The 18446-nt window shown below is 43.7% G+C and overlaps 1 protein-coding gene across 5 annotated transcripts in view; it reads left to right on the top strand.

Annotated features, from left to right (window-relative positions):
• PALM2AKAP2 (PALM2 and AKAP2 fusion) overlaps positions 1-18446 on the top strand; it is a 388058-nt gene that overhangs the window by 85784 nt on the left and 283828 nt on the right. For all 5 annotated transcript variants that reach the window (XM_048849554.2, XM_048849553.2, XM_048849551.2 and 2 more), the window contains exon 3: positions 13855-13985. In XM_048849554.2, the coding sequence (XP_048705511.2) occupies positions 13855-13985 (131 nt within the window). The remainder of the gene's footprint in view (positions 1-13854; positions 13986-18446) is intronic.

Here is an 18446-nt window from a genome sequence, read left to right as displayed (position 1 = left end):
AGCATGTTAGCTAATGTAATTTTAATCACAATTTTGCACTTAGTATAGGCACTGTTTAACTCTACAGCTGGTTGGAAAAAGTAAAACATTTTTTGCCATAACTTTGTCATCTTCGTTTTAAAAAAATTCAACCACTCTGTACATTGGTTGAAAAACATTTTTAAAAAGTTAATCAATAATTTGAAAATCTTTGATTAACTCTATTTACACAGCTTTAAACATGTGTCAGCTGGTTTGTACTGATTGTAAGTGGGAGTCTAAGGTTGACTATGCCTTCCACTAGCTACAGTAAAACCTGCCAAGAGTGACCACTCATGGGAGTTAGCAAAAGTGGTCGCTTGTAAGAGGTGGTCTTTCTTTGCACACCAGAGAGCGGTGGTGTTCCGTGGCCTCTGCAAGTAGTCGCTTGTGACAGGTGGTCTCTCTTCCAAGATGGTCCCTAAGGCAGGTTTGACTGTAATATGTTGTCAAGGTGTTAAACAGTCTACACTAGATGCACAGTTGTGATTAAAATCATGTGAACTAATGTGTTTTCAAACACAACTTCATTTCCTAATCAGGACAAGGCTGATTTAATGCTCGCTTTAGAAGAGAATAAGCATGTTATATGGTAGTTAATATACTGCAGCAGAGATTTTGTGTGACACAAATAATTGTGTCCCAGATCACACTAGCATCGCGAAACTCAGTGCCTGACTGTACTGGAGTGGGTCATTCATGTTATGCCAGTCCACATGAACTATTTGTTAGAGGAAGTTCGAGTTCTGCTCCCTTTGCAAATGACCACCCAGCTCCTCTTTTACAAGTCTCCTCAAACACTCAAATTTCACATGAAAACAGCAGATGGTAAAATAACTCTGAAGTCTGAGCCACACCAGGTGATTTCTGGAGCACAGCCAGGCTAGCCTGTTCACTCGCGAAACAAGTAAAATAGTGTCAAGGACCAAATGTTCAAAAGCAACCTGTGTATCTGCTTGCACAGATACAGTTGGCTTGCTGCATCCAGTGTATGTCCACAAATCCTCTTTGCATGTGCAGATTTATCAAGGAATGTTTAATGGTATCTATCACCAAAGCACCTACTCACGCTGCATCCAGAGAAACCATCCATCCTCTCCCCCTGGGAGGCTGGGGGAGGAGTTAATAGCCCTGCAATGCCAGTATTAGCACTGATCAGCACTCTGCTGGAGCTGAGAACCAGTTAGCTGCTCAGCACAGGGATGGCTGGCTACTGTGTAAACGGCATCAGCTGGGGCAGGGCTAGTGGGAGAGAAATGTAAAACATGTGATTCAGAGCACCCGCTGGTGCTGCGTGGGAAGGAGATGGGAGGAATTCCAGATTTATTTTATTTTTGTGATAGGTGAGTTTTTTTTGCTGCCACCTAAGTTTTGCCCCCCTAAGCAGATGCTTGTTCTGCTCACATGCACAAGCAGGTTCTGATACTCCCAATGTGTCTTCTGAGTCTCATCTGCCTAGCTGACTGACACAAATGCTATGGCTGTCGGTGCTGTAAAGCCCACGTAGCCGCCAAGAACAGAGCTGGGTTCTGTTTTTTCTTGGCCATCAGCAGTTCCAGAATATTTATGTTTGGTGGTGATTTCTGAAATACAAAGGGCAAATCTGAATGGTCCTGATTATCCTTAATACATCATATTATACTGGTGTCCTGATACAATTGCATTCACTTTATTCAGTGGAAGGGCTATACTGTCAAAGTGTTGCATGAGGTTTCAGTTTTGCTACTCCATGATTGGCGTTTTGTTTTGTTTTTTGTTAAATGCAAAGTCTTGTCCTCTCTGGTCTACATGGGACTTCCCAGAAGCAGCATTCTGAGAAAAACTAGATCACAAATATTTATTGGTTGGATATAGAGTCTAAAGCTAATTTTTTCTCATCATATTAACTGTGTGTGTGAGAGAGAGAACAGTTACAATTTTTTGAGGTCAGATCCTTTTCTGACTTAGTTGTCTTTGTGGCAGGGCACTGGCAAAGAGATTTGGGAATCCTCTTCCCATGCTGTGTCAAGCAGTGTCCCATCTCATCTGTGTGCCTGGCCATAGTTGGGACAGTTGCAGACATATCCTTCATTAAATAAGGTTTGTTTAATTGCCTTTGTGTCAGGATTATAAATGGAGTTTGGGGACACTGTCTCCAGCACTGTCCCTGTCCCATAAAAAATATACCCCTGCAAAACAGGTACTTGAGTTCATTTGCGGAACATTTGCTTTCTGCAGACATTCGTGTGAGTAAACCCCAGGGCCTTGAGCATTGAACCTAAAAGGCCCATGAGAATGGCTAAAGCAAACTGTTTTGTTTTTTTTTTTTTTCATTTGAGCTCATGCTTCTGGAAAACCAGACTGGCAGTGTATGCCCAGCTTTGAAAATGAGCTCAGAGCTCCAGGAGCAGCAGTAGACACTCAAATTAGGTGCAGTTAGCATAACTGCATGCTCAGATGGGTGTTTGGAATATACCAGTGCCCTCTTTGTGTGGGGTGATGTGAAAGTGGACACAAACATAAATGTGCATGCAGTCCTAAGGCTTCATTTATTTAAAATATTACCCTAAAAGTTAACTTAACCCAGAGAGACATACAGTCAGTAGATGTGTGTTTAAAGGGATCCACAATGAAACAAAACTGTTCACCCTTTCAGGAAATGTTTGTAGAGATTAAAGCTGACAGGCCTAAAATGGTGCACCAACTGGTTGTTGGACTGGAGGTGTACCTGTTCACACAGTGCAGTTTTCTTTCCTGTGTGCCTGTCTACTCTGTCCTCGGGCGCGCAGGAGCCTGAAATATTCAAGAATCCTGTGTTCAGCTGGAAATGGGATTTCTTCTACATCTCTGTATTCTGCCCGCTCATGAGACTGGAGCGGCAGGGCAGATGGATAACACAATGTGAGACCATATTCCCACGGAGCGCACCCATGATTCTGAAGAGAGAGACTCTGGATTTATTGTTGAGAAGAGCAGAGAAGACCTTTTTTGTTTGTTGTGTTATGGCCCTCAGCTGAGTAGAAGGGATGATTGATATGTTAAATTATATGTGACATGGAACTTTTTATTAATTTAAGTAAACTTCAGGGGTGAAAGCCTTGATACCATCCCTTTAAGTTTGATGTTTGTATAGGATGAAATGGTTGTTTTGCAGTGTAAAACAACTCTTATCAGAGTTTTCGAGTCTGGCATAATATTGATAGTAGTATATCCAACGAGTTTCAGGTCTCAAATGCTGTTCGTCACTGAGAAATATTCCAGGCTAAAGCGAACCCTGTTGTCATGCCCTTGACTTCAGTAGAGTTGCACCGGGGATGCATATGTCCCATTAGTTGTATTTTGAAAGAACATCGATGGTATGTATTGATCCATTTTCATTACTTTTTTCTCAAGAGCAAACATAACATTTTAGTGGAGGAGGCTTTCTGGGGTCACCTTTTGACCTTTATTTGATCTCCTGAGACTATCAGTTTCCTTGGAAATATCTTTGGCAGCCAGAGGAATGGTGAGCATCAAATATAGCTGACCTTAGCAAGAGGGTGTTTCTAACTTATTTTCAAAAATCAAAACCAGATTGAAGAAACAGAATTAAAATGTTGTAGCACTAACCAAATTTAAAATAAAGACGAAAACCGACATTTTATCTTAAAGAGTAAAGATGTAAAAATCTGGCCCTGAAGCTGTGCCATTGGCTCGACTGGGACTGCATATGTGACTATGTACTACTCTGCTTGAGTAATAGCTGCAGAATCAGGTCCTAGTTCAACAAATTTGAGATGAGATCACTGAAATGCAATGCACATGGAACCCAACTGTGACATTTTTACAGGGTCGCTTTCAAGGGTATAACAGCACTTGAAAATGCTGTCAAAATAAATAACATTAATTAAATGAACATTTAATATAGCATTAAAATCAAACAGAGCATTGTAAGCAAAGGTATATTATTTTCAAAGTGGCTTTAATTACAGTATGTGCATTCATGGGGTCGCACAATGGCTCCTTTATAGGACAAATAATAAACAACTTGAAACCCCTGAAGGAATTAGTGTCCTACATGCCAAACCTTGAGACTACAATAAACATGATTAAATTAGGCCTTGCCCCATGGCTCTGTGTTTATTGCAGACACAGTATCTGTTGGGGTTTGATTCTTTGTAATACCGATTTCCATCCTCTCTCCCATCTGCCTGTTAGCACCCAATGTAAGTTGTTCCCCTTCCTTGTACATTATAAAGAAGATTGAATTTATTTCCCTTTATTCTACCAAAGCATGTGTAAGAGGACTGAATTGTGCATGTGTGCATGGTAAAATCCACTCACTAAGGAGAACTGTACTAAACTGGAACGCTGAGGACCTGATTTTCCTCCCATTAAAGCCAATGGGAGTATTTCCACTGGCATGATTTGATTTCCATTGAATGATCTAATCCTGAGTAAGGCAGTGCACTAGAGTCAACAAGAGGGCCTAGTCTATACACAATTATTTTTGTACTGGTGTAACTATTTCAGTTATACTATTTTTATTAAAAGATAATGATATCGGTACAACCCATAGTGTGGGTGTAGTTATATCCGTATAAAGGTGACGTATACCAGGGTAGCTTACTCCCTTCCTGTACAGAAATAAGCTATACTAACATAAAACAACTTAGAGACTAACAAATTTATTTGAGCATAAGCTTACGTGAGCTACAGCTCACTTCATCGGATGCATGATGTGTGCATGTATATAAATAATATACTTTCAGATATTCTCAAACATGGCAGGTTACCCATATTTTGAAAAATGTTTCCATTTTTTCACTTCCCAGAGCACCCTATTCTGGATTCCCCATGTGATATTAAGTAACTGTAGCTAGTTCCCTTGAATCTGTATCCTTTTTCTTCTCTATGTGAAATGAAATCCCAGTATTACAATCCAACTGCATCTCAGCCCCCACCTCTCGCCCTTGAAACAAAATGTGGTGACGGTCTCACCAAGGCAGGAGGATTTCTAACACGTCATGACATTCCTGTCCCTAAATGTGTCCTAACGAAGTCACAGTTACAGTTTCCAATTACAAGTTCCACATTCGTTCCATTTACAGTTTCCAAGAGGCAGCTTTAGTTTGGGGGAGGGAGCGAATCAATGTGAGTTGTAGCTTAAGCATGTCACATAAACAGAAGAAACATGCCATTAAAATATCATGAGTGGCTTAAAATACATCGTTACCCTGAAGGGATTGACTTTTTCCTCTTCAAGCTTCAGCATAGAGATTCAGTAAGTGCACGTGGAAAAACCAGTGGGATTCAGCTGACAGTAAATCCGGAGCAATTATTAAGTAAGTGCTTTACTTCAGCAGGGACCAAATTGTGCTCTATTCAGGGCTGCATTAGGAACTTTGGATCCATATCTATTTGACTTTAAATGGACTAGGTTGTAGCTGCCTATTATCTTTAGAGTGTGGCCTGTTTCTCAAAGTTAGGTGCTGGATCTCAACGTCTCCCAACTGTAGGAGTCTTCGTATTTGGAGTTTTGATTTCAGCCCATCTCTGTCTTTTAAAATAGAGTTGTGGCCCATGGAGGCTACATATTCCATCCTGCAGTGGTCCAGACTCCTGTATTAAAAATGAGGACAGCCATAATCTGGACTGAAGAACATTGTGGTCCCCATTGGGAGCTCATTCCAGACTGCAAAGTGCTGAGCAAATCGCTTACGCCCATGTTTAACATTGTCAGTGAGACTACTCACATGCTTAAAGTTAAGCACAGTTTTACATGCTTTACTGGAATGGGGTCAGAGTGATCAGCACCATCCAGGTGTTAGCCCATGACCTGTAGGCCCCACTTCATTTCTCGGCACATGTAATCATTGTGAACCTGGTTTACTACTTTTGCATGTCCATAGTTTGTACTACTGTTTCTGGCTCTGATTCAACCAAGTGAGACATTAACATGGCCAGCATTACTCCCTGGGTTGAACAGAAAACTGAAATACCAGCCAAGGAAGCTCTATGAACAGCTGATGCAATTCTTCAGGAAGAATCTGCAAAACACCACCAACAAAGGCAGTTATTGTCTGTGACAGTTTTGGTTGAAGATTATCATTAGTAATGCTGTACGAACCGAAAACTGATTATACTTTGAATAATGACAACAGGCTCAGCTGGGTAATGAGCTTGGGCAAACCTGTCATGCTAAAGTTCTCAGTGATCCACTGATATTTCTCTAACATTATTGGCTAGAATTTTCAAAAGCACATATGTGACATAGATGCACAAGGACTGTTAACTTCAGGACTTGTGCTCCTAAATCACTAAGGAGCTTTTGAAAATCTCACCGATTATTACTTTTAAAAATACATTTTGTTTTACTTTGCTATGAAAACTAGAATGAGGAAAGAAAAGGCAAGAGAATGGGGGATACTACCATTTCTCCTCCCTGCCTTTTTTTAATAGCAAAGCAAGAAGTATTTTTAAAGGATTAACATAAAATAGCAAATTGATTACAGAGATTTTTAAATTACTGGGCTTTCATCAAATGTGTCAAAAACCAAACTGCTGTAGAGAATCATATTACAATAGAGTCCTATCAATAGAAACATCCAAATACCTACTCTCTCCGCTAGCAGCTGTCCTGGTTAATTTTTAATTAAAAGAGGCTTAAAATTAAATATTATGTTGAATCCAAATAATCTCACCTTTTCACTTTACTGCTTCTTTTAGGCCCTGATTCAGCAAAGCACATGCGTAAATCTCCGTGGGATTTAAGAACATGCTTAACTTTAATCATATCCTTTGCTGAGTCAGGGCCGTAATCTGTGACTGGCCACTTCTCTATTAATGGAGGGGATCTTGAACTTTTATGGCTATTCAGCATTTGATTAAGCACCTTTTAACTGCCTGCCCTGTAGCAACACATCCCTATTATGCAGAGTTTGGGCTATTACAGCCTCTACTAAATAGCAGTCCTTGTTGCCATTCGCTAATAGGCTAACTAGATCTCTTGGGAAATGTCTTAGAAAACGGACAGTCTTTATTCTACTGCACTGTATCCAGGACAGGTTTAATGTATCACATTGACGAACACTGGAGGAACGGAGCAAAGCCCACAAAAGGAGTCCCGGACTGAGAGCCAGAATCTCAGCCACAACTATCTGGAGTGCTGACGCAGCTGGGTTGTGAGCCACAGAGCATGGGGAAGATGCTTCCTTCATGCACAGTTTCTGACTAGTGGACAGACCTGCCCTGGTCAGCCCCACAGGAGAGAAATCCAGCCTGCAGCCTGCACCAAAAGAGAACCGTGGAGACGAGTGTACAGGGAGTACTGCGTCCTCCACCGTGAGTCTTCCCTGTTGATGCCTCTCCCTCCACGCCATTGACTCGCAGCTATAATCTGCATTTAGCCCTGGGGTGGGCCCCAGGGTTTGGCCCCAGGCTCTGGAAACAAGATGAACCAAACCCTGTCAAAAATCTCACCTCTTTTAAAGTATGTAAGCTCCTCCCTAACGCCGAAGCAGTCATTCTTCTACCGAGGGTTGATGTGATGAAACCTCCAGGGATACATCCAACCAAAACTGGCAACCCTACCTCTACCATGCTGGTTCTCAACCTTTCCCAGACTACTGTACCCCTTTCAGGAGTCTGCTTTGTCTTGCATAGCCCAAGTTTCACCTCACTTAACAACTACGTGCTTACAAAATCAAACATAAAAATACATGAGTGTCACAGCACGCTATTACTGAGAAATTGCTTATTTCTCATTTTTACCATATAATTACAAAATAAATCAATTGGAATATAAATATTGTACTTACAGGTCAGTCTGATACTTGAGCCTGTTTTTCACTTGTGAGCCTTGTCTGAAGCCTGAGCCCCAGGCGGCAGGGCTAAAGCATGTAACTGAGCTTCATGGGGGTCCTGTGGTGTGGGGCCCTGGGCAGTTGACCTGCTTGCCACCCCCTAATGCCGGCCCTGCACTTGCAATCCCCCTAAACCCATCCCGTGACCCCCCTCCCAGGGGCTGCAACCCCCAGGTTGAGTAACACTGCTCTAAATAAGTTGAGTGCCCCCTGGAAGACCTCTGCGTACCCCCCATGGATGTATGTACCCCTGGTTAAGAACCACTCGATCATTCCATTATAATTAATCTGTGTGCACCTGTGCCTGGTTTTAAGAATTATGCATTGCTGTAAAAGATGACGCTGGTTTTAAATAACGTGACAAGCGGAACAGAGTGTCACAGCACAATGGCCCGTCACTTAGAGCACAGCAGTCGGGAGTCCCGTCTTGGTTCGAGCCCTAGTTCTCCCCACAGCTTGTAAGAGGAATGAAATTAAAAGACAGTACACCGAGAACTAATGCAAAGACATGCTAATTGTCTCAAGCACAGCCAACCTGTGGAACTCATTGCTCATTGGAAGCTGGATTTTTTTTTTAAGGACTAGATAATTATATGTCTATTAATAGCTAGTTAGGCGTATTTAATACAATCTCATACCTGAGGGCAATTTAGTAAAGCAGTTAAGCCTGTACCTCGTGTCCTTAAATGCTTTGCTAAATCAGGACCAGAATGATTTACCACCAGGTTTAGGAAAAAATAACCCCCAAACACTCACACTCAATGTATAACATGGCACAACTGAGCCAATGATTTTGCTTTCTTCTGAAGCATAAAGTATTGATCATTGTTGGAGGAAGGCACAACTAGAAGGTAGATTAGTGGCCTGGAGAACAATTCAAGTCAATAGCAAAACTCATGACATTCAGTTGTAGCTGACACCCCATCTACAGTATTGGAAATCCTCTGTTCTGTGAATGGGAGAGGTTATTTTTTAAGATGTAAGGGGCCTGATCCACAGCCCAATGCAGCTAATGGGAGTTGGGGTTGTTCATAAAGTCTCATTTGCCTTTTCATTTTACATTACTTCTGTGCATGCTATCACATGAAAATCTGCTCCTCTGATATGAAATAGATCACCCAGTGATATCAAATAGCTTATGCACAGGTTGTGTGTGCAAGTGTGTGTGTCTGTCTGTCTGTCCACAAACAAAATTAATGATCTTTCTCTTTACTGCCAAAAAGATGTTTGTTTATTTTTATACTGCGTTTGCACAAATCTGGTTCTATAACATCTAGAGACCTCAGCACTTCATTAAAAAGCCTGATGCCACAGGTTTGGGGCAGCCTTTGAATTTACACCTATTTGAACGGTCAATTTCCTTTAACAGCTTCACTTTGTAGACTGCGGAGGGGATAAACTCACAGACCTGGTCACTTTCTAGACCAGGTGAATGGGCTCAGATCTGAAATTAGGCCTGGGTCGTGAAGTTTTTCCAAAAGTCATAGAATATGTTTCTCTGGCAAACCACATTGGAGTATTTGGCAGGATGCAGAAATAATCTTTGGTCATTAATAATCACCATCTTGTCTGACTTCACCCACACAGGTTATCTGTGGTCAGAGATGACCAGTACAAATGAAGCAAGAGAGCTGGAATGCCCGCAGTGGAAGTTGACCAATTACAAAATTAAGGGGTTTTGAATGTTTATGCTGTGGCTGTGCAGGGGCAAGAGAGATTCTTCACCTCCTCCATTTGTTCAGGTGATTTCAAGGGGTAGACAGCTGAGCGATCCAAGCTGCTTTCACTGGGTGACTGATACAAACCTCTGCCCTTGTGAGGAAATTGCTGGTTACATTGTGGATAAAATCAGATGCAGGGTGGGACTTGGAGTGGACAAACACTAAGTCTCTTCTGGGTGGGTTCAGGCCAGTGAGGCTCACAAAATGAGCCAGGGATGCTTCATTCTGCAGCCTGCCCTTTGGACTCCTATCCTCCTAGCTAGTGAATGGCACTGGAAAAATCTGGGTTCATTTCTGGTGGAGATTGTGAACACAGCCCTTCGGGCTGCAGTATGATACCTTTACGCATGCTGAGTAGTACTTTCCCACTCAAATCATCTCATTGACTTCTGCTGCGCAATCTGCGGAGTAAGTGCAGCTCATTGCGGGTTAGGGCAGTTTGGCCCTCAGGCAGTGCAGGTGGCCAGGCTCTTGTGTAGCCTTTGCTAAAGAAACCATCACTTGATACAGTCAATCTGTCTAACTATCGTCTTGTATCTAATCTGTCTGAAGCAGAGAAGGTGGGCACAATAACAAAGGGATATAAACTGGCCATCAACTAGTTTAGGCTTGAAATTAGATGAAGGTTTCTAACCGTCAGACGAATGAAGTTGTGGAACAGCCTTCCAAGTGAGGGCAAAAAACCATGTGTTTCAAGACTGAACTCGATAAGTTTACAGAGAGGATGATGTGATGAGACTGCCTACAATGACATATGGCCCATCTGTGACTTTAGCAAATATCTCCAATGGCTGGAGATGGGACAATAGATGAGGAGAGATCTGAGTTTCTACAGAGAATTCTTTCCAGGTGTCTGGCTGGTGGGTCTTGCCTACATCACCATATTTGGGGACGGTAAGGAATATTCTCCAAGATCAGATTGGCATAGACCTTGGGGGGTTTCGCCTTCCTCTTCAAAGTGGGGCACCGGTCACTTGCTGGCTTGAGTTAGAGTAAATGGTGGATTCTCTGTAACTTGAAGTATTTATATGAAGATTTGAGGCTTTCCATAACTCAGCCAGATGTTCTGGGCCTATTACAGGAGTGGGTGGGTGAGATTCTGTAGCTTGTGTTGTACAGGAAGTTCAGACTAGATGATCATGGTGGTCCCTTCTGGCCTTAAAGTCTATAAGTCTATGAGTCTAAGGCTGCTAGATGACTCTGAGAAGTGAGATGCCTCAGATCTTTTTGGTCCTTGTCAGTTTGGGTACAGACCTGGGTATGGAATAGGAACTGCACTGGTGGGTTTGGTAAATGATCTCCCATTGGCAATGGATGAAGATTAAGGGTGGGATTTTTAAAAGCACTTCTTCTTAGTATATGTGCAACATGCCACGGGTGTCACTTGACCAGGATTCTGCACTGAATTTGGTCTGCTGGCTGGATCATTAGCTTCCCCGGCTCAGGCCGGGTACTAACGGGGAGTGCGCCGTGAAAAAACACTGAAGTGGCTTCGGAGCACAAGTTCCTTTGATAGTCACTGGGATGATACTAAACTGGGAGGAGTGGTAGATACGCTGGAGGGGAGGGATAGGATACAGAAGGACCTAGACAAATTGGAGGATTGGGCCAAAAGAAATCTGATGAGGTTCAATAAGGATAAGTGCAGGGTCCTGCACTTAGGATGGAAGAATCCAATGCACCGCTACAGACTAGGGACCGAATGGCTAGGCAACAGTTCTGCGGAAAAGGACCTAGGGGTGACAGTGGATGAGAAGCTGGATATGAGTCAGCAGTGTGCCCTTGTTGCCAAGAAGGCCAATGGCATTTTGGGATGTATAAGTATGGGCATAACGAGCAGATCGAGGGACGTGATCGTTCCACTCTATTCGACATTGGTGAGGCCTCATCTGGAGTACTGTGTCCAGTTTTGGGCCCCACACTACAAGAAGGATGTGGATAAATTGGAGAGAGTCCAGCGAAGGGCAACAAAAATGATGAGGGGTCTGGAACACATGAGTTATGAGGAGAGGCTGAGGGAGGTGGGATTGTTTAGCCTGCAGAAGAGAAGAATGAGGGGGGATTTGATAGCTGCTTTCAACTACCTGAAAGGGGGTTCCAAAGAGGATGGCTCTAGACTGTTCTCAATGGTAGCAGATGACAGAACGAGGAGTAATGGTCTCAAGTTGCAGTGGGGGAGGTTTAGATTGGATATTAGGAAAAACTTTTTCACTATGAGGGTGGTGAAACACTGGAATGCGTTACCTAGGGAGGTGGTAGAATCTCCTTCCTTAGAGGTTTTTAAGGTCAGGCTTGACAAAGCCCTGGCTGGGATGATTTAACTGGGAATTGGTCCTGCTTCGAGCAGGGGGTTGGACTAGATGACCTTCTGGGGTCCCTTCCAACCCTGATATTCTGTGATTCTATGTGTGCTCCTAAATCACTTAGGTGCTTTTGAAAACCCTATCCTGAGTGACCATGCTGATGAAGTGAGATCTGTACGCCGTCTCTGAGACCACTGATCTTGATGTCTTGTTGACTCACCTGCTGACTGTAGCAACAGTAAACATGGCAGCTCCATTTCCTCCTTGTTCCATTTTCTTTCCCAGAGGCTGGCATTGGACAAGTAGCCTTCATTCCTAAAGGTGTTGTTGTCTAGCATTCCATCTTGTCTACCCTCTTATACAACATGTATATCAGGAGGGAGGGGTTAGTGAGAATCATAGAATCATAGAATACCATGGTTGGAAGGGACCTCAGGAGGTCATCTAATCCAACCCCCTGCTCAAAGCTGGACCAATCCCCAATTTTTGCCCCAGATCCCAAATGGCCCCCTCAAGGATTGAACTCACAACCCTGCATTTAGCAGGCCAAAGCTCAAACCACTGAGCTGTCCCTCCCCCCAGAAGGCATGGGCTGGTGTGCTTTAGGCGTACTGACCCTCTAAGTGTATCTTATCCCCAGTAGATCTTCACCACTGTGTCTCATTGGATGACAGCTACCGGGTAGGAGCTCACTCCAGATGAGACTGTACTAATGCTGGTAGGCTGAGGGGAAAATATGTGGAAAATATGGTGAGAATCCAATGTACCATCTTATTGAGTGTGTGCTACTGCCCCTTGTTACCACAGTCCCGGGGTGATGTCTGTTACCCAGCTGGTGTTCAACTAGTGTATACTGATGTAAGATTTTTTTTTCTTTGCCTTGGTCTGGCTAGGAGGTTGTGAGCATTTCCATAGGCACTGTTTTTGGTAAATATATTTTAAAAAATCACAGTGAACATCTATGGCCTTAATCATCTTAACTTTTCTAAAGCATGTTATGTTTCGATCCCACTGCTTTTTGTCGGAGCATCGCTCTCTGCTTTTGATTCTAGAAGTATTGTTTGTGGCTATCCCGCCGAGCCCTTGCATTATAGCTCATAAGATGGCCTATATCCGGGCTGGGATTTCACTTCTTCTAGGAGTGGTTAGTCTGAGTGGTTGGAAATTCAGTTTTCATTAGCAATTAAAAATAACTTCAGATTAACAAATCAGTGGCAGATATGGTATATACTGTAAAATTAATTTAGGCTTAAATAGAGACTGGGAGTGGCTAAGTCATTATGCAAGGTAGCCTGTTTCCTCTTGTTTTTTCCTACCCCCCCCCCCAGATGTTCTGGTTTAACTTGGATTTAAACTTGGAGAGTGGTCAGTTTAGATGAGCTATTACCAGCAGGAGAGTGAGTGTGTGTGTGTATGGGGGTGGGGGGGATGTGAGAAAACCTGGATCTATGCAGGAAATAGCCCGACTTGACTATGTAAAGAGTTGTCACTTTGGATGGGCTAGCACCAGCAGGAGAGTGAATTTGTGTGGGGGGGTGGAGGGTGAGAAAACCTGGATTTGTGCTGGAAATGGCCCACCTGTTGATCACTTTAGATAAGCTATTACCAGCAGGACAGTGGGGTGGGAGGAGGTATTGTTTCATATTCTCTGTGTGTATATAAAGTCTGCTGCAGTTTCCACGGTAAACATCTGATGAAGTGAGCTGTAGCTCACGAAAGCTCATGCTCAAATAAATTGGTTAGTCTCTAAGGTGCCACAAGTACTCCTTTTCTTTTTACTGTAAAACTGACACTCTGACTTCTGGCTGACCTGACATCTGGATAAACCCCTCAAGGATTAGCTAGTGTGTATGATGTGTATAATATTTAAAGTGCTAATTAGTGATTCAGTGAGGGCTATCAAATATTTAAAAGCAGATCTGGCTTCTCCTCCCACTCAGGGAATACAGTTTTTTCCTCCTTTCGACCCTTCTCTTTTTTTCCTTGCAGTCAAAAGCACTTCGAGAAAAATGGCTGCTGCAGGGTATTCCCGCTGGCTCAGCAGAAGAAGAAGAAGCCAGAAGGAGGCAGTCAGAAGAGGATGAGCTCAAAGTGAAAAGGCTTGAAGACAACATCCACAGGTAGGTGCCGTTTTCCTTTGCTTTCACAGGGCTAAATTCTGCCCTTTGTTGTACATACATGGTTTCCCTTAAACACCTGGGCCAGATTCTCCATTGCCTTGCACCTCCTGTAGTCATTACATCAGTGCAGAGTGAGTGCAAAAAGTGTGTACACACTGCTCACCATTCTGCTTTGCACTGGTGTAATTGACTATACAAGATGCAGGGCAATAGAGAATCTCGCCCAAGGAATTGTACGTGTGCCTTCAGCTGCAGAATTTGGCCCCTACCTTTTTTTTTTATCAATTTCTCATTACACCTGTTTGCTTTTTTTTTTTGTTTCAAATGATGTATTCTAAAACCAACAAGAGCAAATGGTCAGTTATGCCGGTGTAAATCCTGAGTCACTGAAGTAGGTGCAGGAGCTCTAGATTTACACCAGCATAAGATAGGGCTGAATTTTGGCCCACAACCTTCATGCATTTGCAGTTCAGGTCTCCAGAGTGGTCTTGATCCTGAAGGAGAGGAAGGATGGTCCAGTGGCGAGAGCACTAGGAGTTGGGAGACCTGGTTTCAGTTCCTTGCTCTGACACAAGCCTTACAGTGTGCCCATGGGTAAGTCATTTAGCCTCTGTGTGCACCAGTTCCCTCCTCTGCCACAGTGACACCTGGCCACTAGGGTGAAGGGATAACAAGGATCAAGACCTCTCTGAAGACCTAAATTCTTAATATATAGTACAGGTTCCTTTGACAACTAGATCCCTCCCAACAGATCCCACTGAGGCACGTGTAAGGGGGAAGTTCATGGAAGATAGGTCCATCAGTGGCTATTAGCTAAGATAGTCAGGGCGGCTGCCCCATGCTCGGGGTGACTCTAAACCTCTGACTGCCAGAAGACAGGGGTGGATCGCACCAACTGCCCTGTTCTGTAAACTTCCCCCGAAGCTCTGGCACTGGCCACCATCAGCGGATACTGGGCTAGAAAGACCATTGGTCTGACCTAGTATAGATGTTCTTATGAGTGGTGGAGAAAGGGGGAGACAGCAGGAATGTGAGCTGGAGGAGGGAAGCAGAAAGAACCGCAAACAGGCTAAAATGATTATTTCCGTTTGGTGTCACCACCCAGCCAGGGGAGAGCCTTGAGATGGTGGGCTTTATCCCAGGATATGTCCCAGTAGCCAGAACACATTAGAGAGTTGAGAGTGATGGGGAAGAATTGCACGGTAATACGCTGAAGCAAGATACTTAGCCACATGGCTTTAGTGGGACTACCTATATGCTTACAGGTAAGCCCATGCTTAAGTACCTTGCTGAATCAGGGCCAAAGGCCCCTGCCCTCTCTCCCTTGGAAGTATGCTACTAAAGAGAGAACCTGTCCATTAGGGATGGAGCTGGCCCAAACCCCTTAACTAGACAGACAGGAATTTGGCTGAACCAGATACCCAAGAGCAGAGGAAAACTATTGTCTGATTGTACAACAAGCCAGAGGGGTGAGACTACCATTGCACCATGTGTCCAGCGTGCCAGGGACCTTGGTTCTGCATCAGAGATTCAGGCTGTCTCATATGGGTGAGTGCTAAACAGCTGCAGTATTGAGGCATCTGTGAAAGGAATCCTGTAACACACATGCTTGGCCGGGGGTGAGGGGGAGCAGCGTCCTGCTGGAGAATATGTAAAGTTCAGGGCAAAGAACAGGGCAACTGGCTTATTGTCATCTACTGGCAGTTAGCCTCAGGTGCCAACTTTAACAAACAAGAAGCACCCGCTCATCCCCACCTTTACAGCAGAACCTGCCTGTTGTTTACTGAGGATTCAGCTTCTTTCACTCAAGTTAATGTGTTCATAAGGGTCACTCTCTTACTACTACTACGACGACTTATTGCTCGCTTAAAATAAGCGCCACTATGTTGTATGAGATTTCACTGTGCCTTTCCAGGTCAGAAATAAACACCAGAGCTTTGGCAAGCACTACGAATACAATGCCAAAATGGATACAGCTGCATACCAGGTTGAAGTTAATACAGACGGCCTACAGTCCCACATGGGCCTGTTTTCCTGTGTTGTCAGGCGGTGGCATATATCTCTACCCTCGGGCAGTGTTAGGGTAGATTTAGATTATCTGTAAGATTTATTTATCTAGATTTATCTGTAAGATCTGGGGCCTAGAACCCAGTCTGCTCGATTGGAGCAGACTTAGGCCAGCACTCAGTGCTACTGAAAATCCCACCCTAAATCTCTCTCACTAAGACAGTGCCATTCCCTTTGTGTGAATTCACAGCACGGTGTTGTTAGCAACACCGGTAAGGAAACATTTCTAAAAATCATGGTTTTTAATCTGACACTTTTACTTTAAATTGGCTGGAAGATTAGGACTAAAATCTGGGAATCCTATCCTTTTACATGGGAAGGGGAACAAGGCATTTGGGGACGGGAGACAGCTGAGGAAAGTGAGAAGGGGTCTGGTGAGAGATCATTGGGGAGGACTGTCCCTCTCTTTGTATCAGAAGCAAACTCAGCCTGTATGCATGGAGCTCCATGGTAGAAGAAGGCACTAATACTATCATGGTAATTGCATGAGCCCACTTGCAGCCTATGGCTCAGAGTCTAACATCTTTCTTTTTCTTCTAATGTGGCATCTCCATTACTGGAGGTTTGCAACCATAGTAGCCCATTCTGTACAATTCCCTGCTCATCTCTTTGTGGATGAATAGTCCTTTTGATCCACATCGTCCATCCAAGGTCTTTTTTTTTCTGCCTCGTGTTCTTCTGCCATCAGCTTTCCCTTCCATAAACATGCATTGCCTGTGAACCTCTAAAAATGTGTCCTGCAAATCGAATGTTTCTCCTCATGAGATCTCTGACCAGCATTTGTTGAGTTCCAGTACTTTTTGTTGGTTACATAAGCTATCGATCATGTTTTCAGAATTCTTCTATAACTTCATAATTTGAAGACTAGTAGCCTCTTTATTGTCAATTATTTGAATGTCCATGTTTCACAGCCATAATTTAACACAGACCAAATGTCATAGAATCATAGAATAACAGAGTTGGAAGGGACCTCTGGAGGCCATCTAGTCCAACCCCCTGCCCAGAGCAGGACCAATCCCAACTAAATCATCCCAGCCAGGGCTTTGTCAAGCCTGACCTTAAAAACTTCTAAGGAAGGGGATTCCACCACCTCCCTAGGTAACGCATTCCAGTGTTTCACCACCCTCCAAGTGAAAAAGTTTTTTCTAATATCCAACCTAAACCTCCCCCATTGCAACTTGAGACCACTACTCCTTGTCCTGTCATCTGCTATCACTGAGAATAGTCTAGATCCATCCTCTTTGGATCCACCTTTCAGGTAGTTAAAAGCAACGATCAAATCCCCCCTCATTCTTCTCTTCCGTAGACTAAACAATCCCAGTTCCCTCAGCCTCTCCTCATAACTCATGTGTTCCAGTCCCCTGATCATTTTTGTTGCCCTTCGCTGGACTCTTTCCAATTTCTCCACATCCTTCTTGTAGTGTGGGGCCCAAAACTGGACACAGTACTCCAGATGAGGCCTCACCAATGTCGAATAGATGGGAACGATCACGTCCCTTGATCTGCTGTCAATGCCCCTACTTATACACCCCAAAATGCCATTGGCCTTCTTGGCAACAAGGGCACACTGTTGACTCATATCCAGCTTCTCATCCACTGTCACCCCTAGGTCCTTCTCTGCAGAACTGCTGCCTAGCCATGCGTTCCCTAGTCTGTAGCGGTGCATGGGATTCTTCCGTCCTAAGTGCAGGACTCTGCACTTCTCCTTGTTGAACCTCATCAGATTTCTTTTGGCCCAATCCTCTAATTTATCTAGGTCCCTCTGTATCCTATCCCTACCCTCCAGCATATCTACCACTCCTCCCAGTTTAGTGTCATCCGCAAACTTGCTGAGGGTGCAATCCACACCATCCTCCAGATCATTAATGAAGATATTGAACAAAACCGGCCCCAGGACCAACCCTTGGGGCACTCCACTAGATACCGGCTGCCAACTAGACATGGAGCCATTGATCACTACCCGTTGAGCCCGACAATCTACCCACCTTGTAGTGCATCCATCCAGCCCATACTTCTTTAACTTGCTGACATGAATACTGTGGGAGTTATGTGTCTGTTATTACGAGTTGGAATTTACTGACAACTTCACTCACATTGAATAGCAACTTACTCCACAAGTGGACCCATTGAAATCATTAGGACCACATATACAGTAAGGCCCACCCATGGGACGTAAGGGTATCAGAATCTAATCCTTTGTTGAAAAAACTCAAGGCAAACAATGTTTCACTTTTTCTTTTTTCCGGTTCTTTATTAGATTTTCATGAAATGCAAGAGACAGGAAATCATAAAGTATGGCCTATATCCTGCAAACCCTTACTCATGTGAGTAACTTTACCCATGTGCTTAATCCAACTGACTTCAATAGGATCACTCCTGTGCAAGTGTTTGCAG

The sequence above is a fragment of the Caretta caretta genome, chromosome 5 (genome assembly GCF_965140235.1).
Source record: "Caretta caretta isolate rCarCar2 chromosome 5, rCarCar1.hap1, whole genome shotgun sequence".
In the NCBI taxonomy this organism is placed as follows: domain Eukaryota; kingdom Metazoa; phylum Chordata; order Testudines; family Cheloniidae; genus Caretta; species Caretta caretta.
This window is presented reverse-complemented; position numbering and strand designations above follow the sequence as displayed.